General features: G+C 45.2%; 2 protein-coding genes across 11 annotated transcripts in view; both read left to right on the forward strand.

Annotated features, from left to right (window-relative positions):
* Positions 1–10,936, forward strand: part of HIPK1 (homeodomain interacting protein kinase 1) — a 48,592-nt gene extending 37,656 nt beyond the window's left edge. For 6 of the 9 annotated variants that reach the window (XM_054669397.2, XM_001151260.8, XM_063814779.1 and 3 more), the window contains 5 exons: positions 877–1,059; positions 1,553–1,759; positions 3,064–3,305; positions 4,929–5,059; positions 6,129–10,936. In XM_054669397.2, coding sequence (XP_054525372.2) covers positions 877–1,059; positions 1,553–1,759; positions 3,064–3,305; positions 4,929–5,059; positions 6,129–6,617 — 1,252 coding nt within the window. In that variant the 3' untranslated portion in view covers positions 6,618–10,936. The remainder of the gene's footprint in view (positions 1–876; positions 1,060–1,552; positions 1,760–3,063; positions 3,306–4,928; positions 5,060–6,128) is intronic. The other 3 variants (XM_054669409.2, XM_063814775.1, XM_063814771.1) reach the window with 1 other exon arrangement.
* Positions 10,937–12,328: 1,392 nt separating this feature from the next.
* Positions 12,329–15,389, forward strand: OLFML3 (olfactomedin like 3). Of its 2 annotated transcripts, none has more exons than XM_514400.7 (3): positions 12,329–12,767; positions 13,469–13,754; positions 14,085–15,389. In XM_514400.7, the coding sequence occupies exons 1-3, from the start codon at positions 12,654–12,656 to the stop codon at positions 14,903–14,905; spliced, it is 1,221 nt and encodes a 406-aa protein (XP_514400.2). In that variant the 5' UTR covers positions 12,329–12,653; the 3' UTR covers positions 14,906–15,389. The 2 variants fall into 2 exon arrangements, with proteins under 2 accessions (XP_514400.2, XP_016780764.1); XM_016925275.4 differs by lacking the exon at positions 12,329–12,767 and adding an exon at positions 12,843–13,263.
* The last annotated feature ends 8,931 nt before the right edge of the window (positions 15,390–24,320 follow it).

Raw genomic sequence — 24,320 nt, forward strand, 5'->3', positions numbered from 1 at the left:
CACTACTCTTACCAGCCTCTGGTAACCATCCTACTCTCTATGTCCATGAATTAAATTGTTTTGATTTTTAGATCCCATAAATAAGTGAGAACATGTGGTTTGTCTTTCTGTGTCTGGCTTATTTCACTTAACATAATGATCTTGAGTTCCATCCATGTTGTTGCAAATGACAACATGTACTTTTTGTGGCTGAGTAGTACTCCATTGTGTATATGTACCATATTTTCTTTATCCATTCATCTGTTGATGGACACTTAGGCTGCTTCCAAATCTTACTGTGAATAGTGCTGCAACATAGGAGTGCAGGTATCTCTTTGATATACTGATTTTCTTTCTTTTGGGTATATACCCAGCAGTGGGATTGCTGGATCATATGGTAGCTCAATTTTTAGTTTTTACAGGAACCTCCAAACTGTTCTCCATAATAGTTGTACTAACTTACATTCCTACCAACAGTGTACAGTTGTTCCCTTTTTTCCATATCCTTGGCAGTGTTTATTATTGCTTGTCTTTTGGATATAAGCCGTTTTAACTGGGGTGAGATAATATCTCATTGCAGTTTTGATCTGCATTTCTCTAATGGTCAGAGATGTTGAGCACCTTTTCATATGCCTGTTTGTCATTTGTAAGTCATCTTTTGGAAAATGTCTATTCAATTCTTTTGCCCATTTTTTGATCGTATTATTAGATTTTTTTCCATAGAGTTGTTTGAGCTGCTTACGTATTCTGGTTATTAATCCCTTATCAGATGGTAGGTGCTCAACTTTAAAAAAATAAAATGCAGCTGCATTTTGGCTAATTGCTTTTGATGTCTGTTTGGTCCTGATTCTTCAGTGGTTTTGGAATTCACTCTTCTCTTTCTTTCTGTTGGTACAGGAATGCCCACTCTCATGGCAACCAGTACAGCACTATCATGCAGCAGCCATCCTTGCTGACTAACCATGTGACATTGGCCACTGCTCAGCCTCTGAATGTTGGTGTTGCCCATGTTGTCAGACAACAACAATCCAGTTCCCTCCCTTCGAAGAAGAATAAGCAGTCAGCTCCAGTCTCTTCCAAGTGAGTCTGTGTTACAGCTGATAGTTAAAACTGTGCCAGTTTGAGAGATATGTTGCCTTGCATTTGGAATATTGTATAGACATATAATATAGATATGAAGCAGCAAGTAGCTGCCAAATTGAGGAAGAGCAAATCATTTCATCTGGGCATGTACACCAGGTGTGTCCTGGTTTTATGATGGTCCTTTGTCTCTGCTGCCACTTTGAATCTAGGGCATTTTATGATGTTTTTATTTTACTTTACAGAGTGAAATTTAATCCTGGGATAAAGGGCTTATAAAAGTAAAATGTCTTTTGTATTTTGGTGTTCTTGTCCCTGGAAACTCTTGCCAGCATGGTGCTTATTTTCACTGGAACTTATATAGTTAAATGTATTTGCTTAATGATTATGTAAAAAGGAATCAATGAGTAAATTGGAAAGCAGTCTGGGGAAAAGATACACAATTTGGAAGGCCAAGGACTGAATCATCTTTCCATGTGAACTTTTCCTACAGGTCCTCTCTAGATGTTCTGCCTTCCCAAGTCTATTCTCTGGTTGGGAGCAGTCCCCTCCGCACCACATCTTCTTATAATTCCTTAGTCCCTGTCCAAGATCAGCATCAGCCCATCATCATTCCAGATACTCCCAGCCCTCCTGTGAGTGTCATCACTATCCGAAGTGACACTGATGAGGAAGAGGACAACAAATACAAGCCCAGTAGGTAAGATAAGTGAATGGTTCCTGGCTCTATTGGTTTTAGACTGTTGGCTTCAGGCAAGTGGGCCCAGTTTGGCCTGTGAAAGAAAGGACCGGTGGGGCATGGTGGCTCACGCCTGTAATCCCAGCACTTTGGGAGGTTGAGGCCAGCAGATCACCTGAGGTGAGTTCAAGACCAGCCTGGCCAACATGGCACAACCCTGTCTCTACTAAAAATACAAAAATTAGCAGGGCGTGGTGGCACATGTTTGTATCCCAGCTACTCGGGAGGCTGAGGCAGGAGAATCACTTGAACCCAGGAGGCGGAGGTTACAGTGAGCTGAGATCGTGCCACTGCACTCCAGCCTGAGTGACAGAGCAAGACTGCATCCCCTCCTGCCCCCACCCAAAAAAAAGGGCCGAAGAAAAAGGTATCTTGGAAGCATAGCCTTCGATGGGGCTTTTGGTGTTGGGCATATGGAAGAGGGAATGACCTCTTGCTTTTACCTGAGAAGGTAGGATTCACACATGAAAGTAACTTAAGAGACTTTACAGAGTCATGCAGAAATGAAGTTTAAGTGAACTTGGAAGAGAAAATTTAGAATGAATTTAGAGCCTGTTAGTTCAAAAGGACCAATTGTAAGATGGTAGAGGCAACATACAGGAGGTGTTAGAGGTGTGGACTCTGAAGTCATTCTGTCCTGGGTCTGAATCCTGTCTTCACCGCTCATCACTTCTTGTGTGACCCTGGGCAAGTTCCTCATCTCCCTATTCCTTAGTTTCCTCATCTGCAAAATGGGGTTAATAGTACCTACTTCATAGGATTGTTGTAAGGATTCAGTGAGATGTATGTAGAGCATGAGAGTAGTGCCTGATACATAAGTACCCGGAAGTTTACTGCTGCTAATATTACTATTATTATTACCATCTTTATCATCATTGTTATCATGGGAGAACCAGAGACAGATCATCTAAGAAACATTGCTTAAAAGGGCAGTTGAAGCTCGGCATGGTAGCTCATGCCTGCAATCCTAGCACTTTGGAAGGCCAAAGCGGGAAGATCACTTGAGCCCAGGAATTTGAGACCAGCCTGGGAAACATAGTGACATCTCATCACTACAAAAGATAAAAACAGTTGGGCATGGTGGTACACACCTGTAGTCCCAGCTACTCGGGAGGCTAAGATGGGAGGATAGCTTGAGCCCAGGAGGTTGAGGTTGCATCGAGCTGTGATCACTCCACTGCACTCCAGCCTGGGTGACAGAACAAGACGCTGTCACACACACAAAAAAGAACAATTCAATTTTCATGTATTTTTCTTTTCCTCAGCTCTGGACTGAAGCCAAGGTCTAATGTCATCAGTTATGTCACTGTCAATGATTCTCCAGACTCTGACTCTTCTTTGAGCAGCCCTTATTCCACTGATACCCTGAGTGCTCTCCGAGGCAATAGTGGATCCGTTTTGGAGGGGCCTGGCAGAGTTGTGGCAGATGGCACTGGCACCCGCACCATCATTGTGCCTCCACTGAAAACTCAGCTTGGTGACTGCACTGTAGCAACCCAGGCCTCAGGTGAGTGTTATCTTCACAGCTTGAGTTGAATTCTCCTTTGATGTGTGAATGCTTAAATATTTTGCCATAATCCATTTATATCAGTGGTAGAGACCAGTGGTGTAGACATTCTTAAAGAGTCCTTAATTCAGAAATCAGTTCCCTGCACAATGTGAAATTATTTTTGGCCATCAGTTTATCTTCCTGTGTTTATTTTGCTTGGATTAATATACAAATGAGATTGTAGTCTCAGAAACACATTCAATGCTGATGGGAGAAAGCAGACAAGACGTGTGATATTGCAAGAAGAATTAGGCAATTAGGTTTGCCACAGATGATTTGAATTTGGCAATTGAGATGTAGACAGGACTTGATAATATTGAAAATGACTGCAAAAGTGTTTTGGAAAACAGTTATATTCTTTAGATTTTTTTCTCACCCAGTGTCATAGCAGTGATGCTTTTGATGGTTTTATTACCAACCCAATTACTTCCATCATCTTTGCCCTGTTAGATACTGGACTTAGGCTCCTTGGTTTAGTTATTGTGTTAGTTGGGTAATAGCAGTTGCAGTAACAAATCCTAGATTTTTGTAGCGTAACATAGTAGAATTTTACTTCTCTCTCATATAATTTCTTGGTACAAGTGTTTGATTCCTGAGCATCCAGTCAGAAGGAGAAAGAAAGTTTGAAGGAGGCACACACATGTCTTAACCTCTTTAGGCTGGAAATAAGTGGAAATAGTGAATGCTTCTCACATGGCCCCACCTAGATGCAAGTGAGCCCAGGCAATGTAGTCTTGTTAAGGCAGCTGCTTTTCAGTGACAACTTCATACCAAGGAAGGGGTTGGTGAAGTTTAGGTGTCAACATAAACCTGGGCCATACTTGTATAAATTATGTTTTATTATGTATTATCTTACTGCCATAGACATAAACAGGGTTGTAATTTGAGGGTATTGTGTTATGCCTCTGTGTGATTCTTTTCAGAAGTAGACAGTTGTCCCATTGCAGACAAGAGAGAGAGCTTCCTGATGCCAGGCTACTGAATAGAATTATTAGTACCTCCGTGTGCTCTTGGGTCCAGAGAATATAGGCTATCACATGAGACACTGAATAAATGCTCTGGTTTTCCTAATGGGAACACAGAAGCAAGCAAAATTTCACATTCAGCTGTCTTGTAATTTCTAAGAATTTGAAGACAGTAAGTGTCCAACAAGATAGAATTTTACCTTCTTTTAAACCCTCTTGACACTTTAATATCCTAAGAATTACCAATAGCTTTCTCAGCTTCACATTATCATTTCTGTGCTTGTTTAATCCCTTCCTACATAAAACTATAAACTCTTGGAGAGAGGGATGGTGTCTTAGCATGTTTGTATTTCCAGTCGTTCCTTGTATATGACAAGAGATTATAGTTAAAATATTTATAATATTTATTTAAGTGAACATTTTGAGGATCCTATGTGGAGATTTGTGCCAAGACAGAAAAGAAATGGGTGATAACAGGTTATTTTCTTCTGGTGTAAATAGAATTGAGACCTTAATGCTTGCAAACTACATACAGATGTGGACTAATTAATATGATGCCATCTGAGGTTAGCTCAGTGATGTCTACTCATAACTATTAAGCCTGGTGCTTTTTTAGGTCTCCTGAGCAATAAGACTAAGCCAGTAGCTTCAGTGAGTGGGCAGTCATCTGGATGCTGTATCACCCCCACAGGGTATCGAGCTCAACGCGGGGGGACCAGTGCAGCACAACCACTCAACCTTAGCCAGGTAAGTGCTATGGGCTACTGCCTTCTGTTTGGGCCCTGCACTGTTGTTACTTTCTGGAGAACCCTGCTTCTGGCTGGATGCTGAATAAAGCCAAATGAAGCCCCTTTTGTGTCAAACAATTTTGTGTTCTATGGCTTACGTTGTACCGCATATGCTGTGTCTCTTCATTCACTCTGTAAGTGTGTTCAGGATGTACATTCTAGGTTTTCCATCAGACCTCCCTAAGTCTACCCTGGAAGGTTAGAGAAACGTCTGGGATTTAGAAAGAGCCTGGGATGCTTTAACCATGTCTGTGATAGGCATATGCTTTGAGACCAGATTCTCTTTATCCCCCAGGCCATAAGTAAGCTGATCCTTACATTGTTTACTTGAGTCAAGAGATTGTGAAAAGCTCATTGGCCACCAAATTCAACTGGTTCTAGGTCCTACTTGTTGCTGGAGTCTGCGATTTGGGACTTCCCCACTCTCTGAACACCCCCAGCCCCAACCTACCCTTCTGCTTCTCTCATTACTTTATTCTATTTGTGTTCACTCTTAGAAGCTAAAATTCGAGTGCTTGTATGATGTCCACCAGTAGTGAGAAAGTGTCAATATGAGGGTATGTGAGAGAGAGCACATGCAAGTGAAAATGTAAGTTTGAGTTAGTGCATGTATTTTAGGCTCCACATTTCAAGAGGGGTATGAAGAACTTAGAGGACGAAAACAAAAGAAAGCAATGGTAAGAAATAAAGGTTAGGAAAAATTCAAATTTACTGACGCCAGAATAGGGTGAGTTGAGTCACCAGTTATTAACTTGCAGGAGTGGGGAACCCTATGATCTCTTGATTCTCCCTCTTCCTGTCATACTTATAAGCAAAATGCTGTTACCTGAGCCAGGTTAGGATCTATCTTGCTAAGAGGCAGAGGGAGGGGTGGCTGATTTCTGACAGCATTCAATGCCAGTGTGGGAGATTATGTGCTATACCCATTCGGAAACAGTACAAGTCAGGACCTGAGCTCTTAACTTGGCCTTTGGTGCCCTGAGCTGGAGTGACCTCAAGATTCCTCACTTCTTCCTTCTTTCTTCCAGAACCAGCAGTCATCGGCGGCTCCAACCTCACAGGAGAGAAGCAGCAACCCAGCCCCCCGCAGGCAGCAGGCGTTTGTGGCCCCTCTCTCCCAAGCCCCCTACACCTTCCAGCATGGCAGCCCGCTACACTCGACAGGGCACCCACACCTTGCCCCGGCCCCTGCTCACCTGCCAAGCCAGGCTCATCTGTATACGTATGCTGCCCCGACTTCTGCTGCTGCACTGGGCTCAACCAGCTCCATTGCTCATCTTTTCTCCCCACAGGGTTCCTCAAGGCATGCTGCAGCCTATACCACTCACCCTAGCACTTTGGTGCACCAGGTCCCTGTCAGTGTTGGGCCCAGCCTCCTCACTTCTGCCAGCGTGGCCCCTGCTCAGTACCAACACCAGTTTGCCACCCAATCCTACATTGGGTCTTCCCGAGGCTCAACAATTTACACTGGATACCCGCTGAGTCCTACCAAGATCAGCCAGTATTCCTACTTATAGTTGGTGAGCATGAGGGAGGAGGAGTCATGGCTACCTTCTCCTGGCCCTGAGTTCTTAATATTGGGCTATGGAGAGATCCTCCTTTACCCTCTTGAAATTTCTTAGCCAGCAACTTGTTCTGCAGGGGCCCACTGAAGCAGAAGGTTTTTCTCTGGGGGAACCTGTCTCAGTGTTGACTGCATTGTTGTAGTCTTCCCAAAGTTTGCCCTATTTTTAAATTCTTTATTTTTGTGACAGCAATTTTGGTACTTGGAAGAGTTCAGATGCCCATCTTCTGCAGTTACCAAGGAAGAGAGATTGTTCTGAAGTTACCCTCTGAAAAATATTTTGTCTCTCTGACTTGATTTCTATAAATGCTTTTAAAAACAGGTGAAGCCCCTCTTTATTTCATTTTGTGTTATTGTGATTGCTGGTCAGGAAAAATGCTGATAGGAGGAGTTGAAATCTGATGACAAGAAAAGAAAAATCATTACTTTTTGTTTGTTTATAAACTCAGACTTGCCTATTTTATTTTAAAAGCGGCTTACACAAGTCTGTATTTTTACTATCAGGCATTTCTCCTCAAAATCTCCCTTTTGTTTATTGGACATTTAAACTTACAGAGTTTCAGTTTTGTTTTAATGTCATATTATACTTAATGGGCAATTGTTATTTTTGCAAAACTGGTTACGTATTACTCTATGTTACTATTGAGATACTCTCAATTGCTCCTGTGTTTGTTATAAAGTAGTGTTTAAAAGGCAGCTCACCATTTGCTGGTAACTTAATGTGAGAGAATCCATATCTGCGTGAAAACACCAAGTATTCTTTTTAAATGAAGCACCATGAATTCTTTTTTAAATTATTTTTTAAAAGTCTTTCTCTCTCTGATTCAGCTTAAATTTTTTTATCGAAAAAGCCATTAAGGTGGTTATTATTATATGGTGGTGGTGGTTTTATTATATGCAAAATCTCTGTCTATTATGAGATACTGGCATTGATGAGCTTTGCCTAAAGATTAGTATGAATTTTCAGTAATACACCTCTGTTTTGCTCATCTCTCCCTTCTGTTTTATGTGATTTGTTTGGGGAGAAAGCTAAAAAAACCTGAAACCAGATAAGAACATTTCTTGTGTATAGCTTTTATACTTTAAAGTAGCTTCCTTTGTATGCCAGCAGCAAATTGAATGCTCTCTTATTAAGACTTATATAATAAGTGCATGTAGGAATTGCAAAAAATATTTTAAAAATTTATTACTGAATTTAAAAATATTTTAGAAGTTTTGTAATGGTGGTGTTTTAATATTTTACATAATTAAATATGTACATATTGATTAGAAAAATATAACAAGCAATTTTTCCTGCTAACCCAAAATGTTATTTGTAATCAAATGTGTAGTGATTACACTTGAATTGTGTACTTAGTGTGTATGTGATCCTCCAGTGTTATCCCGGAGATGGATTGATGTCTCCATTGTATTTAAACCAAAATGAACTGATACTTGTTGGAATGTATGTGAACTAATTGCAATTATATTAGAGCATATTACTGTAGTGCTGAATGAGCAGGGGCATTGCCTGCAAGGAGAGGAGACCCTTGGAATTGTTTTGCACAGGTGTGTCTGGTGAGGAGTTTTTCAGTGTGTGTCTCTTCCTTCCCTTTCTTCCACCTTCCCTTATTGTAGTGCCTTATATGATAATGTAGTGGTTAATAGAGTTTACAGTGAGCTTGCCTTAGGATGGACCAGCAAGCCCCCGTGGACCCTAAGTTGTTCACCGGGATTTATCAGAACAGGATTAGTAGCTGTATTGTGTAAATGCATTGTTCTCAGTTTCCCTGCCAACATTGAAAAATAAAAACAGCAGCTTTTCTCCTTTACCACCACCTCTACCCCTTTCCATTTTGGATTCTCAGCTGAGTTCTCACAGAAGCATTTTCCCCATGTGGCTCTCTCACTGTGCGTTGCTACCTTGCTTCTGTGAGAATTCAGGAAGCAGGTGAGAGGAGTCAAGCCAATATTAAATATGCATTCTTTTAAAGTATGTGCAATCACTTTTAGAATGAATTTTTTTTTCCTTTTCCCATGTGGCAGTCCTTCCTGCACATAGTTGACATTCCTAGTAAAATATTTGCTTGTTGAAAAAAACATGTAACAGATGTGTTTATACCAAAGAGCCTGTTGTATTGCTTACCATGTCCCCATACTATGAGGAGTTTTGTGGTGCCGCTGGTGACAAGGAACTCACAGAAAGGTTTCTTAGCTGGTGAAGAATATAGAGAAGGAACCAAAGCCTGTTGAGTCATTGAGGCTTTTGAGGTTTCTTTTTTAACAGCTTGTATAGTCTTGGGGCCCTTCAAGCTGTGAAATTGTCCTTGTACTCTCAGCTCCTGCATGGATCTGGGTCAAGTAGAAGGTACTGGGGATGGGGACATTCCTGCCCATAAAGGATTTGGGGAAAGAAGATTAATCCTAAAATACAGGTGTGTTCCATCTGAATTGAAAATGATATATTTGAGATATAATTTTAGGACTGGTTCTATGTAGATAGAGATGGTGTCAAGGAGGTGCAGGATGGAGATGGGAGATTTCATGGAGCCTGGTCAGCCAGCTCTGTACCAGGTGGAACACCGAGGAGCTGTCAAAGTATTTGGAGTTTCTTCATTGTAAGGAGTAAGGGCTTCCAAGATGGGGCAGGTAGTCAGTACAGCCTACCAGGAACATGTTGTGTTTTCTTTATTTTTTAAAATCATTATATTGAGTTGTGTTTTCAGCACTATATTGGTCAAGATAGCCAAGCAGTTTGTATAATTTCTGTCACTAGTGTCATACAGTTTTCTGGTCAACATGTGTGATCTTTGTGTCTCCTTTTTGCCAAGCACATTCTGATTTTCTTGTTGGAACACAGGTTTAGTTTCTAAAGGACAAATTTTTTGTTCCTTGTCTTTTTTCTGTAAGGGACAAGATTTGTTGTTTTTGTAAGAAATGAGATGCAGGAAAGAAAACCAAATCCCATTCCTGCACCCCAGTCCAATAAGCAGATACCACTTAAGATAGGAGTCTAAACTCCACAGAAAAGGATAATACCAAGAGCTTGTATTGTTACCTTAGTCACTTGCCTAGCAGTGTGTGGCTTTAAAAACTAGAGATTTTTCAGTCTTAGTCTGCAAACTGGCATTTCCGATTTTCCAACATAAAAATCCACCTGTGTCTGCTGAATGTGTATGTATGTGCTCACTGTGGCTTTAGATTCTGTCCCTGGGGTTAGCCCTGTTGGCCCTGACAGGAAGGGAGGAAGCCTGGTGAATTTAGTGAGCAGCTGGCCTGGGTCACAGTGACCTGACCTCAAACCAGCTTAAGGCTTTAAGTCCTCTCTCAGAACTTGCATTTCCAACTTCTTCCTTTCCGGGTGAGAGAAGAAGCGGAGAAGGGTTCAGTGTAGCCACTCTGGGCTCATAGGGACACTTGGTCACTCCAGAGTTTTTAATAGCTCCCAGGAGGTGATATTATTTTCAGTGCTCAGCTGAAATACCAACCCCAGGAATAAGAACTCCATTTCAAACAGTTCTGGCCATTCTGAGCCTGCTTTTGTGATTGCTCATCCATTGTCCTCCACTAGAGGGGCTAAGCTTGACTGCCCTTAGCCAGGCAAGCACAGTAATGTGTGTTTTGTTCAGCATTATTATGCAAAAATTCACTAGTTGAGATGGTTTGTTTTAGGATAGGAAATGAAATTGCCTCTCAGTGACAGGAGTGGCCCGAGCCTGCTTCCTATTTTGATTTTTTTTTTTTTAACTGATAGATGGTGCAGCATGTCTACATGGTTGTTTGTTGCTAAACTTTATATAATGTGCGGTTTCAATTCAGCTTGAAAAATAATCTCACTACATGTAGCAGTACATTATATGTACATTATATGTAATGTTAGTATTTCTGCTTTGAATCCTTGATATTGCAATGGAATTCCTACTTTATTAAATGTATTTGATATGCTAGTTATTGTGTGCGATTTAAACTTTTGCTTTCTCCCTTTTTTTGGTTGTGCGCTTTCTTTTACAACAAGCCTCTAGAAACAGATAGTTTCTGAGAATTACTGAGCTATGTTTGTAATGCAGATGTACTTAGGGAGTATGTAAAATAATCATTTTAACAAAAGAAATAGATATTTAAAATTTAATACTAACTATGGGAAAAGGGTCCATTGTGTAAAACATAGTTTATCTTTGGATTCAATGTTTGTCTTTGGTTTTACAAAGTAGCTTGTATTTTCAGTATTTTCTACATAATATGGTAAAATGTAGAGCAATTGCAATGCATCAATAAAATGGGTAAATTTTCTGACTTATGTGGCTGTTTTTGACTTCTGTTATAGGATATAAAGGGGATCAATAAATGACATCTTTGAAAGTGGCTAAGCATATTGTATTTGAACATCAGTAGAGTACTAGAGACAATTTCATTCTTCATACAAATCTCCATACTGGAAATGAATAGGGTTTGGCAGGGAATACTTCCCAAGAATGCAGTGTCCAGGGTCCTTACTTCACATCATCTGGATCTGACCCTTTGAAAGAGGTAGAAGACTTCTGAGACCGGCTAATTAAGCTTTGTTTCCTCATATATTTTGCCAAATAGCAGTAGCAGAATGAAAAGATGAGTAACCACAGGAAGCTGCTATTTTTCCCCTCCTTTCAAACTGTACTGTTAGAGGCATGGTCCTTTTTACAGAAGGAACCTCTCTTATCAGATTCTGTTGATTCTAAAGTGAATAGAATTTCTCCCGATAAAGAAATAGGGGTTTGTTTCAATTAATGACTGCAGGTCTCTGAGTAAATGCTCTATTTGATTTTTTTTTTCGGCTCGTGTGTCAGGCCAAGTCTACCTTATGGTGGCCATTAATTCATTTTGGGCTCCTGCAGCCTTAGTTGGGATATAGAAATGAGAAACACTCAGAAATACCCTTTTGGACCACAACCAAGAGAAATAACCAATAGTCTTTTCTCCCAGTGGTAAGGAAGTCAGAATACATTGATCTAGACTGCAACAACACATATATATATATCAGATTCCGCCCCCCCGCAATACATGAATGTATAGTAAATTAGTGTGAACTCACTGAACACTCCTCAGTTTTGGTGAGAGACTATATCTGGCCTCTTTCAAGCAAAGGAAAGCCATGTAAAACAGCGCTGCTGTCAGCCTTAACTTCCAGACGATCGAGTTAATTTACTAACTTCTCAGTGACCTGGTTTTTTTTTTTTTTTTAATCTCAGTTATATTTTCTTCCTTGGGCTAAATCAGATATTTGCATAGCCCCCAAAGTAGTAATTGGATAGTCTTGGGGGAAATATGCATTTTAGTGGTGAAAACCCCTGTAAATTCAATATATTTGGCTTTTGTGGAATATTTTCCTCATGGGGTGAAGTCTAAGCCTTAGTTTCTGTATTAATCGTGAGAGATGACACCAGCTGCTTAGCACAAGGTGGCGCCAATGAGCTTTAGAATAAGTTGGGCTTGACCACTTGGGCCATTTTTTTCCTGCTTCCTCCCTTCAAGCCTCACCTCCCCAGCTCCCAGCTTCTACTGAACAAGGCTGAAAACAACCCACTCTATTGCAGGGAAAGGGAAGGATTAATGAAAAATGTCAGTTTCTTAAGTCAGCACTGGTGAAACTTTCCTAAAACAGGAATGGCGTTTGCTGAGTTTTCTCTGGGGTCTCTGCTTTCTGCAGCTAGCTTCCCTGCTTGACTGCCTGGAAGGCCTCTGCCTTCGGGTTTCCATCTCTTTCCCCTCCAGAGGAGCCTACAGCCTAGGCGGGAGGTGGTTAAGGCTTCTGGCTGCTGTGCAATGGGGCCATCTGTGTTTGATCAATCCTGGCGGAGAGGAGGGGGTGGGGGTTGTAAAGAGACTGAAAGCATTCCAGAGTAGTGAGAGAGACCCAGAGATCAGAAGGAGAGAAGGCACCGCCCCCACCCCGCCTCCAAAGCTAACCCTCGGGCTTGAGGGGAAGAGGCTGACTGTACGTTACTTCTACTCTGGCACCACTCTCCAGGCTGCCATGGGGCCCAGCACCCCTCTCCTCATCTTGTTCCTTTTGTCATGGTCGGGACCCCTCCAAGGACAGCAGCACCACCTTGTGGAGTACATGGAACGCCGACTAGCTGCTTTAGAGGTGAGGGACCCCTTTCTCTTCTAGCCCAGCCTAGAAGGATTCCAGGGCTATTGGTTCAACCAGTTTGTTAGGGATCTGGGGATAACAAGAAAGGGCTCTGTTAGAGTCTACAGAAAATTCTCTCTTAATAAAAGGACCTTCGGAATGACAAGCCCTCCTCTTACCCCACATAGAACAATTCCAAAGCAAATCGACTTTTGCGTTTTACCTCTGGGATTAGATAGAATAAGGGGGCAGAGTGGAAACGAGAGCCAAGATTGTGGGGCTGCATCTCCAGAGAAGGTGATGATTCTGTTGAAGTTGGAGGTTCCCAGGGAATCTATAACTTCCTGTCTTTTTAACAGGTTGAGATCTGTAGCATTTTAGTGTCCGAGAGGATAATTGCTAAGGGAGCAGAGCCCTCTTCACACCTTCATGCGCTTAGACCTGCCTAGAGGCTCAGATGGCTCAGTGGCACTGCTCACAGAGAACACAGGCTGGAGGACATGGAGTCGGGGTAGGGGCCTAGGTGAATCTCAGCTAGGCTGTTTGCACATTTAGCACCTCTGCACATCTGGTTTCCTTTTCTGCAGGAGTGGAAGGGGATATTGAAGCCTGGCTGAGTTTGCTCTTTTTTTCCCATTCCTGACTCCCGAGTTGGGCCTCTCCCTGCCTGGGAGTTGTAACCCTGCAGCCTCCCTCCTGATCCCCCATCCCTTCAGGAACGGCTGGCCCAGTGCCAGGACCAGAGTAGTCGGCATGCTGCTGAGCTGCGGGACTTCAAGAACAAGATGCTGCCACTGCTGGAGGTGGCAGAGAAGGAGCGGGAGGCACTCAGAACTGAGGCCGACACCATCTCCGGGAGAGTGGATCGTCTGGAGCGGGAGGTAGACTATCTGGAGACCCAGAACCCAGCTCTGCCCTGTGTAGAGTTTGATGAGAAGGTGACTGGAGGCCCTGGGACCAAAGGCAAGGGAAGAAGGAATGAGAAGTACGATATGGTGACAGGTAAATAATCTGAAAGCAGGCCCCTAACTCTCTCAGAACCGATATTCTTCCTTCCTTGCTTCTTACTCTTTTTTTCGCTTTGTCCCAGTCCATTGTGGCTCTGTCTTCTGGAATCTGTTTTAGGGAAACCTCTGTAATGCCAGGTCTATTAAAGAGAGGTTCTGGGGATCCAGGCCGCTGTGGTACCCGCTCTTTCTCAATTCTCCCTAAGAGTGGAGGCAACCACTGGGCAAATGCTCACTATTCTCCAGATCACCTACCCTAGGGGAGTTCCTGCTGGAGGCATCTAATTCTTGTCTCTATTTCCTTTTCCTGTGCTTTTCTCATCAGACTGTGGCTACACAATCTCTCAAGTGAGATCAATGAAGATTCTGAAGCGATTTGGTGGCCCGGCTGGTCTATGGACCAAGGATCCACTGGGGCAAACAGAGAAGATCTACGTGTTAGATGGGACACAGAATGACACAGCCTTTGTCTTCCCAAGGCTGCGTGACTTCACCCTTGCCATGGCTGCCCGGAAAGCTTCCCGAGTCCGGGTGCCCTTCCCCTGGGTAGGCACAGGGCAGCTGGTATATGGTGGCTTTCTTTATTTTGCTCGGAGGCCTCCTGGAAGACCTGGTGGAGGTGGTGAGATGGAGAACACTTTGCAGCTAATCAAATTCCACCTGGCAAACCGAACAGTGGTGGACAGCTCAGTATTCCCAGCAGAGGGACTGATCCCCCCCTACGGCTTGACAGCAGACACCTACATCGACCTGGCAGCTGATGAGGAAGGTCTTTGGGCTGTCTATGCCACCCGGGAGGATGACAGGCACTTGTGTCTGGCCAAGTTAGATCCACAGACACTGGACACAGAGCAGCAGTGGGACACACCATGCCCCAGAGAGAATGCTGAGGCTGCCTTTGTCATCTGTGGAACCCTCTATGTCGTCTATAACACCCGTCCTGCCAGTCGGGCCCGCATCCAGTGCTCCTTTGATGCCAGCGGCACCCTGACCCCTGAACGGGCAGCACTCCCTTATTTTCCCCGCAGATATGGTGCCCATGCCAGCCTCCGCTATAACCCCCGAGAACGCCAGCTCTATGCCTGGGATGATGGCTACCAGATTGTCTATAAGCTGGAGATGAGGAAGAAAGAGGAGGAGGTTTGAGGAGCTAGCCTTGTTTTTTGCATCTTTCTCACTCCCATACATTTATATTATATCCCCACTAAATTTCTTGTTCCTCATTCTTCAAATGTGGGCCAGTTGTGGCTCAAATCCTCTATATTTTTAGCCAGTGACAATCAAATTCTTTCAGCTCCTTTGTTTCATACAGAACTCCAGATCCTGAGTAATCCTTTTAGAGCCCAAAGAGTCAAAACCCTCAATGTTCCCTCCTGCTCTCCTGCCCCATGTCAACAAATTTCAGGCTAAGGATGGCCCAGACCTAGGGCTCTAACCTTGTATGCGGGCAGGCCCAGGGAGCAGGCAGCAGTGTTCTTCCCCTCAGAGTGACTTGGGGAGGGAGAAATAGGAGGAGACGTCCAGCTCTGCCCTCTCTTCCTCACTCCTCCCTTCAGTGTCCTGAGGAACAGGACTTTCTCCACATTGTTTTGTATTGCAACATTTTGCATTAAAAGGAAAATCCACTGCTCCTCTCCTGTGTTTGTTTGGGGTAGCCCTCAGATCAAACTTCCCCCGACCATCCATTTTCTCCCTCCCAACCCATCCCCACTCCTTGAGCCATATTAAAGACTTGGCGGGGCTCCCTTTGCTGAGGAAGAGTTTACTGTGAGGCGCCTGGGGGAAGTGGCAGAATCCCGCCACTTTAGGAGGCTGGACGAAAGGCCTCCTTCCACACCCACCGCCATCCACAGCAGCCAATCCACAGCAGCCATCCTAGAACCTCAGTGGCACCGTGCCTCTGGCTGTGAGACACTGGGGCCCAGGGCAGAGATTCCAGTTCCGATTCTCAGAGGATTTTGAACTACAAAATGCATGTTAGTTGCATTGCATTCTAGTGTGGAAACCAGAGCCCTGAATGCCTGTGTTTTTAGTAAGAGCTGAAGTCTCCCCTCTAAAGTGGACTCTGCCCCGCACCCCAGACCTCCACTCCCACCTCCAGCGTTGTGCTCCTGCAGGGCCAGGTTGCACAATCATTCTTGGTCTGGACCGCTCTGATTTTCCTGCTGCCACAGCGTCTGCGGTTTGTGCAGGGAGGAGGGGCAGTGACCGTGTCCCAGATGTTGGCCTTACACGGTCTGCAGCCTATTCTTGCTTTCCTTTTCTCCACTCTCATCACCCTCACCTACCCACTCCAGCCCTGAACCTGGCTGAAGCCCGTCAGGACTTCTGGAAACTTAACCCTCTCTGGCCCATACCCTGGCCTCTGGCGTTGGATTGCAGAGCGTAATGTGGGGAAGAGGGAAGGGAGAAGGGAGAGGAAGAGGAAGGCTCCAGGCTTTGGACTCCAGTCTCCAGGAATCTGCTGATTTCTGCACCAGGCCTCCACCCCAGCCTCACCCTCACTGCTGCATGCTCAGCTCGCAGGGGCAAGGCTGGCTGATGGGCAGGATCCACTGCTTTCATGAGGAGTCCACCTCAGGCATCCCTGGGGGTCCTCTTGGTTATTTGCCCTAGCCAAGTGCGGGAAGGGGGCACAGCCTTCTCCCCAAAGCACAGCCCTCCTTCCCGCCCCAGGTGGGGTGGCTCAGTCAGGGCCCTGTGAGCCTCCCTTTGTCTTCTTTTCTTTTCTCCTCAGGCAGAGCTGCTCCAGACGTAGGTTGATGAGGATGGGGAAAGAAAGACAGTGAAGCACCTCACAAAGGCGCTATTATAGGGAGACCGGGGCGGGCAGGGGCTCTCTCCCATTGAATTCTCTCCTAATGTGGGGCTGGCAACAGTAATCACCACCTGTCAGCCCACGGAAGGGTCTGCCCACAGAACAGCTGGCTGCGGCACACGTGGTGCACAGGGAGGGGTTGAGGGGGAAGGGCATTCTGAGCACAGGCCTGGAGAATGGGGTCTGGGCCACAGGGCTGGCAGAGCAGCGTGGGGACTGTGGGTGCCCCATGTGGAAGGGGAGCTTGTCTGCTCCCTAGCGTGACTGTGTGTGTGTGTGTGTTGGGGGTGGGAGGTGCCTGTGTGTGGCAGAGGTGCTTGTCTGCTCCCTAGTGTGACTGTGTATGTGTATGTGTATGTGTATATGTGCCTGCATGTGGCAGGGGAGCTTGTCTGCTAGCTTGTGTGGTTGTATGAGTGTGTGATAGGAGGCTGTAGGGTCAGGCCGTGTCTCTGGAGTTACCTTGTTAGAGCACCAAACACCAGGAGCGGCTCTGATGCCCTTGATGAGAGCATAACCTGAGACTCCGTGTGTATAAGTGACGTCAAGGAATATGTATTTGAAGTACATTCTTAACGCCTTATTACTTCCATGAAAATCAGGTAACCAGGTTCTTCCGCGTTGCATGTGTGTGCTTGTCTTTGTGGCATCTATCTTTGCCTGATTCCTCCTCCATGAGAAAGAAAAAAAGCATCTCTTTTTTTGGCTTACAATTTCTGTGGAAAAGTTCATTCAGGCTTTTCTGAAAGGGCAGAAATCTCTGGGGCCTTGTCGTTTATTACTTTTCTCTTCCTTCTTTTTGGCTCCTGTGCAACAGCTAGTGCTATTTTGGAAGCATTATGGAAGGTGAGTAGAACTGTGTGGGCAGATCCAGTGAACTGTCCAAATTCATTAAACTAAATTATCTGCTGCTCCAGGAGACAGCACCGGTAGCTAAATCCTATCATCCACAAGTAGCCTCAGACCCCCATCAGACCCTCCACAACCCATCACTTGGCAGAAATAGGTTGTGACCTCTGATTTTGTTGAACAAAAGTCAGTGGAAGGCAAAGGGCCTAGTAGAGGAGAGAGGGGTTAAAAGCCCAAAGAGAAGTCCCACATATGCCCCAGTGCCTAGCCATTGGGTGGTACAGTAAACACCCAAGGATGGGGATGTGGGAAGGGCACTAAGAACCAGGAGGGGCTGCTGTGGTGGAGGCAGCTGTCTGCTAGGTCTTAGGTCCAGATGTTGCTTCTCCATCACAAGGCAGTATTGAGAGGGCTCCCCCAAGGCAGTATTGAGAGGGCTCCCCTCTCCGCCACACTGGGCCTCAGGGTTTCCTGCTTTACTTCCTAAGCTCCCCTCCTTGTTCTCAATATCCTCTCTTCTCCAATGCTGGTCTTAGTATCTGCCTGCCAGCGAATCCAAAGTGTTTGTCTTGTTCATTTTAATCAAGGAAGCTGAGCCAGTGTTGTGAGCGCCCTGGATGGTGGAGAGGGACAGGGCAGAGATGGACAGGAAGAAGTTGTTGATTCAGCTGTCAATGTTTCCTCTGGGATGGGCTCTGAGCTAAACAGAAACCAAGCCCTCCTTTTCCTCCTCCTCCAGTCTCAGATTTTCTGGGCCTCTTCTCATCTCTCCTTGAACAGGCACCCCTTCCCCGAGGCTCCTGGGGGCATCCCCTTCCACTGCTCCCCACTCCTCTACCTGGTTTAGAGGAAAGCATGCCCATTTTGAGAGCTGCTGAGACTGTCCTGGTATTTCTCAGGGCCTTCAGGATAGGTCTCTTCAGGGCCTGCCACCCAGCCTCTCTGTGTCTGCCTTTGCAGTTTAGTGTGGTCTGTGGTCCAGGAGAACTTTTCTATTTCTCCGGCTGGAGAGCAGGGTCTGTCCTGTGGCCTTAGCTCCTGTTGGCAGCTGTGGCCTCTGCAGGCCCTGTGGACCCCTCAGCCTGGCTGGTGAGCTTTCCTTTGCCTGGTCTTTAACTTCTGCTTTTACAATGCAGAGCTTAAAAGAGTAAAGCTTTATTTCTGGATTTAATAACTCCACAGAATTATAAATGTGGAAGCCTATGTATTACTTAAAAGGGCAGAGTGAGAAGTGAAAATGCAAAACTCTCAGCACCATCTCCCCAGAACTTGGGTTCTGACCATACCTCTCCAGGACTGCCAAGACCAACTCGGTTGGAGAGACCCTAACCCAGCAGCGCTAGAGGAATTAAAGACACACACACAGAAATATAGAGGTGTGGAGTGGGAAACCAGGGGTCTCACAGCCTTCAGAGCTGAGAGCCTCAAACAGAGATTTACCCACGTATTTATTAACAGCAAGCCAGTGATAAGCATTGCTTCTATAGATTATAGATTAACTAAAAGTATTCCTTATGGGAAACAAAGGGATGGGCAGAAATAAAAGGATGGGTTGGGCTAGTTATCTGCAGCAGGAGCATGTCCTTAATGCACAGATCACTCATGCTATTGTTTGCGGTTTAAGAAGGACTTTAAGTGGTTTTCCGCCCTGGGTGGGCCAGGTGTTCCTTGCCCTCATTTCGGTAAACCCACAACCTTCCAGCATGGGCGTCATGGCCATCACGAACATGTCACAGTGCTGCGGAGATTTTGTTTATGGCCAGTTTTGGGGCCAGTTTATGGCCAGATTTTGGGGGCCTGTTCCCAACACAGGACACTCCTGCATGACCTCTGGGGGTCTATCCAGCTTACATTCCCCCTTCTCTGAGATGAGACAACTTTACTCCCTGGCCATAGCGGTATGCCCAGAAGGGAACACATCAGACTCCCTCCTGGGGAGTTAGAATTGCAGGTCAGAGATATTAGATCTTAGGAAGTGTTTGGAGGCATCTTTGCCCTGCTACCCAGAGGCAATGAAAGCCCACTGGAGGGGAAAGGACGAGGTGGACCCCAGGGAGAAGCCGGGGCAGAAGGGAGGAAGCAGCTGACCCGGGCCTGTGTTCCTGCCCAGTCCCCAGCCATCAATCCTGAGGTCACGGCACACTTCTGGCTCTTGGGTTCTGCAAGGTGCCTATAAGTTAATATGAGTGGATTTCTGTTTCCCAAAACCCAAAGGCAGCTCCTCATCTTTACCTTTCCACCAAAAAAATCCCCTGTCCGCTGGACTGCTAGGCAAATGGCCTTGGCCCCATAGTCAGGGGTGTTCAATCTTTTGGCTTCCCTGGGTCACGTTGGAAGAAAAATTGTCTTGGACCACACATAAAGTACACTAAGGATAGCTGATGACCTAAAAAAAAAAAAAATCGCAAAAAAAACCTCATGATGTTTTAAGAAAGTTTACCAATTTGTGTTGGGCTGCATTCAAAGCCATCCTGGGCCACATGTGGCCCACAGGCCGGGGGTTGGACAAGCTTGCCGTAGAGTGCTCTTCCCTGCGCATGACCCAGAAGACTCACTAGAATAATGAAAGAATCTCCCCAAAGCCTGGCCCAAATCATTCTACCGAGGCTCACTCAAGTCACACCTCCTCCACGACACCTTCCAGACGACCTGGTCAGTTCCACATTCCTGTTCTGTTCATTCATGGTCTGCCGTCTCACCCCATCAGAGCCCGTAGCACAGTGTTCTCAGAGGCAAACTTATGTATTAGAAAGAGCATCAACTTTGGGGTCAGAGCCCCTGGGATCAGAGTCTGGCTCTGCCACTTACCAAAGTTACTTAAGGCCTCATCTATAAAATAATATCTACCCAATAGGATTGTTGCCGTGAGGATTAAGGATGAAATACGCAGATTCTTTAGTAGTGCATGCAATCAGTGTGTGGTAGCTCTGAAACCCCACTTCCTTTGAGAGGATTTTCTGGCCCTTTCTACTGCCAACCACACATGTCAGGACCCTTTGCTATGGGCCCCTGTTCACCCCTGGGCATAGCCCACTTGGAGCCTGTAATGTGCTGCGCTGTTTGCTCATGTTTGTGTCCCCAGGGTTTAACACAGAGCCTGACTCATAACTACTTGTTGAATGTATAAACGCTATATATATCCATGCTTCTCCATCAGGCTGTGAACCCTGGGAACCCTGAGCATGTTTGTCTCCTAACTCAGGACCTAGCTCGGGAGTGGCACATTGCTAGCAAGCAGTACATGTTCTTGGTGGCATTTTTCAAGTCAGTTGGTGTATTAGTCTGTTCTCATGCTGCTAATAAAGACATACCTGAGACAGGGTAATTTATAAAGGAAGGGGGTTTAATTGACTCGCAGTTCCACATGGCTGAGGAGGCCTCACAATCATGGCAGAAGAGTAAGGGACGTCTTACATGGAGGCAGGCAAGAAATTTGTGCAGGGGAACTCACATTTATAAAACCATCATATCTCATGAGACTTACTCATTCCCACAAGAACAGTATGGGGGAAATCATGCCCATGATTCAATTATCTCCACCTGGCCCCACCCTTGACACATGGGGATTATTACAATTCAAGGTGAGATTTGGGTGGGGACACAGCCAAACCATATCAGTTGGACAAAGACAAGCTACAGATAAAAACTGAAAACAGTCGTCTTTCAATTGCAGAAGGCATTGGCCTTCCCACATGATTTCAGTTCAAACATCTAAGGAGAAACTCAAGCTAGGCCAGCACCTTTATGCCCTGAGGCCACAGGGGAGGAGGGTAATAAAGCTGCAGGAGGTAGCGGAAGACCTAGGTGTTCAGCACTGGTTCATAGCAAGGGTCCTGGAGTAGTTGAACCTGTGTTCGCACCCCAGCCTGGTCACTTGCCAGAGTGTGATGTGGTGCAAGTTACTCCACCTCTTCGAGCCTGGTTTCTTCACCTGTGAAATGGATTTAATAGTACTCACTTCAGGGATTGCTGTGAGCATTAAATGAAATAATCTCTATAAAGCAGTGAGCCCAGTATCTGGCACACAGTAGGTGCTCAATATATATTATTGTTATTATTATTTTGAGATGGAGTCTCGCTCTGTCACCCAGGCTGGAGTGCAGTGGTGTGATCTCGGCTCACTACAAGCTCCGCCTCCCGGGTTCACACCATTCTCCTGCTTCAGCCTCCCGAGTAGCTGGAACTACAGGTGCACACCACCACGCCCAGCTAATTTTTGTTGTTGTTTTTTTTTTAGTAGAGACAGGGTTTCACCATGTTAGCCAGGATGGTCTTGATCTCCTGACCTCATGATCCACTCACCTTTGCCTCCCTAGGTGCTGGGATTACAGGCGTGAGCCACCATGCCCAGCCTATATTATTATTATTATTGTTACTAATGTCATCATCATTGCATAAGTCTTTTCAGTTAGCAAAGTGCTCTCATATATTTTCTCTCCTTTGATCTGCACAATAATCCCATGAGATAAGCAGGTGTCAGAAACCTGAGGATTATAGAGATGAAATGATTCCTCTAAGGCCACATAACTGATAAGTGTTGGAGCTGGAACCTATGGTACGGAGGCTGTGTGGAGGAGAGTGAAGAGCTGGAGCTCTGAACTCAAGTTGCCTTCAAATCCTTGCTCTGCCACTTGCTAGCAATGTAATCCTGTGCAACCATGCCCTATCTCAGAGACTTGTGAGGAATGGGTGAGCTAGTGTATTAGTCCATTCTTACACTGCTATAAAGAACTGCCTGAGACTGGGCAATGGAAGAAAAGAGGTTTAATTGACTCACAGTTTCCCAGGCTGTACAGGAAGCATGGCTAGGAGGCCTCCAGAAACTTACAATCATGGCAGAAGGGTTAAGGGGAAGCAGGCAAGTCTCACATGGCTAGCAAGAGGAAGAGAGAGCCAAGGGGGATGTGCTACACACTTTTAAACAACCAGATCTCATGAGAACTCACTCACTCTCATGAGAATAGCAAGGAGGAAATCTGCCCCCATGACCCAATCACCTCCCACCAGGTCTTCCCCCAACACTGGAGATTACAATTCACATGAGATTTGGGTAGGGACCAGAGCCAAATCATATCAGCTAGTGTTTATAAAATATCTAGCAGAGCATCTAGAAGAATAGATGTTCAATAAATGTTCATTCCTAGGCCCATGACTCTTGCTATTTTATTTTTTGGGGCAGGAGGACAGGTTCTCACTCTGTCACCCAGGTTGAAGTGAGATCTCAGGTCACTGCAACCTCTGCCTCCCAGGCTCAAGTGATCCTCCCACTTCAGCTGGGACCATAGGCACACGCCACCACACCTGGCTAATTTGACTTTTGCTATCTTGATGTGGAACAGCATGCCAGTGATCATCTCTGCTAGGCATTATAAACCATTTATCCTGACCCAGTGGCCCTTCTGCTCCTTCCTTCTCCATTTGTACACTGTTCTGTAGGAAGATGTGGCACCTTTTGCCCACCACAGATCTCTGTGTTATCAGTAACAGCAGGGTTGACAGGTGCCTTGCACTAGCCATGAGGGAAGAAAGTAAGGTGCACTGACACATCCTCCTTTTCTCTGTGCCTGGACCGCCTCTCCCAGCAGTGATATGTGTGTGTGTGTGTGTGTGTGTGTGTGTGTGTGTGGAGAAAGAGAGAGAGAGAGAGAGAGAGAGAGAGAGAGACATTGTGCTCCAAAGCTACATTTTTCCTTCGATCACATTTTCTCTCAAAGATATTTTAGTTTTTCAGCCTGTGTCCCTAAAATTCACCATTACTAACTTTTTGGACTTACCTTACTGTGGATTTTGGCAGATCCTTTGGTGCCATTTTGCTGCACTTCATCTTATGGGTGTTTATTACTGTCCAATTTCACATAATTTTGGTTTTGTAGCTGGTGAATTTTGTGTTCCAGACCTGTAAATCCATGCAGTTGTCAAATGCATGAGCTGTTCTCTATCTATTCTTATTGTGCTTTCTTGGGGAAGGAAGATAGTGTGGAAAGAGCACAGGTGGGAGTAAGATGAACTTTCTATTCCTGTGTAATTTGTCCATGTGCTCAGTGTCCTGTCTCTGCTCCTCATTGACCGTGTGACATTGAACCAGATGCTAATCCCTCTGTGCTTCAGTTTGCTCATTTGCAAAACAGGATTTTATTATCTGGATTATCATCACCCACGATCATTGCAGTTCAAGCCCTAATGCATAAAGCATTCAGAACTTCTAGCAAGGACTCTTAGGAATCATGTCCTTTGGCTTCCTCTTCTTATAATGGGTGAAACTGAAGCTCAGAGAGCGTTTTGAGGGCAGGGACCATGCCTTATCCATCTTTCTATCCCCAGGATCCAGACACAGTCTGGTGCATACTGGGTGTCCAACAGATATTTTGTAAATGAGTTGTGTGACCAGCTCCCAGTCACATATTTGTGATTTAGCCCCCTTGATGACTCAGAGTGATTATCCACATCAATCACTATACTGTGCATCCTGCCAGGATGGCTTCAGAACCAATTATGTTATATAGAATGTGGCTGTTATGTTTTTCTACTTATGTTTCCTGCTCTCTTCTCCCTCACTGTCAGCTGTCAGTTCTCTCTGTAGCCACTGGATCCACTTTAAGAAATCTCTGTCACTGTTTTGAATGGGCTATCCACTGTAGTCTGGGGCAGAATAGGAATAAAAGGACTTTGAAAGATTTAAAGTTTGGCGCACATAGAAGGTACCTTTATTGGAGTCACAAGGATTATGGCGGAGTAGACCACAGACTAGAAGCATTGACTATTTTAAGCTGGAAGAGGCCTCACAGTCATCTGATCTGACCTCTTGAAGTCATGCAACTATATCCTAACTCATGCCCCTGTCCAGTTCCTTCTAAGCATGGTGTTAGTTTCCTCAGTGACTTATGAAGCAGGTGC

The sequence above is a fragment of the Pan troglodytes genome, chromosome 1 (assembly GCF_028858775.2).
Source record: "Pan troglodytes isolate AG18354 chromosome 1, NHGRI_mPanTro3-v2.0_pri, whole genome shotgun sequence".
Taxonomy (NCBI): domain Eukaryota; kingdom Metazoa; phylum Chordata; class Mammalia; order Primates; family Hominidae; genus Pan; species Pan troglodytes.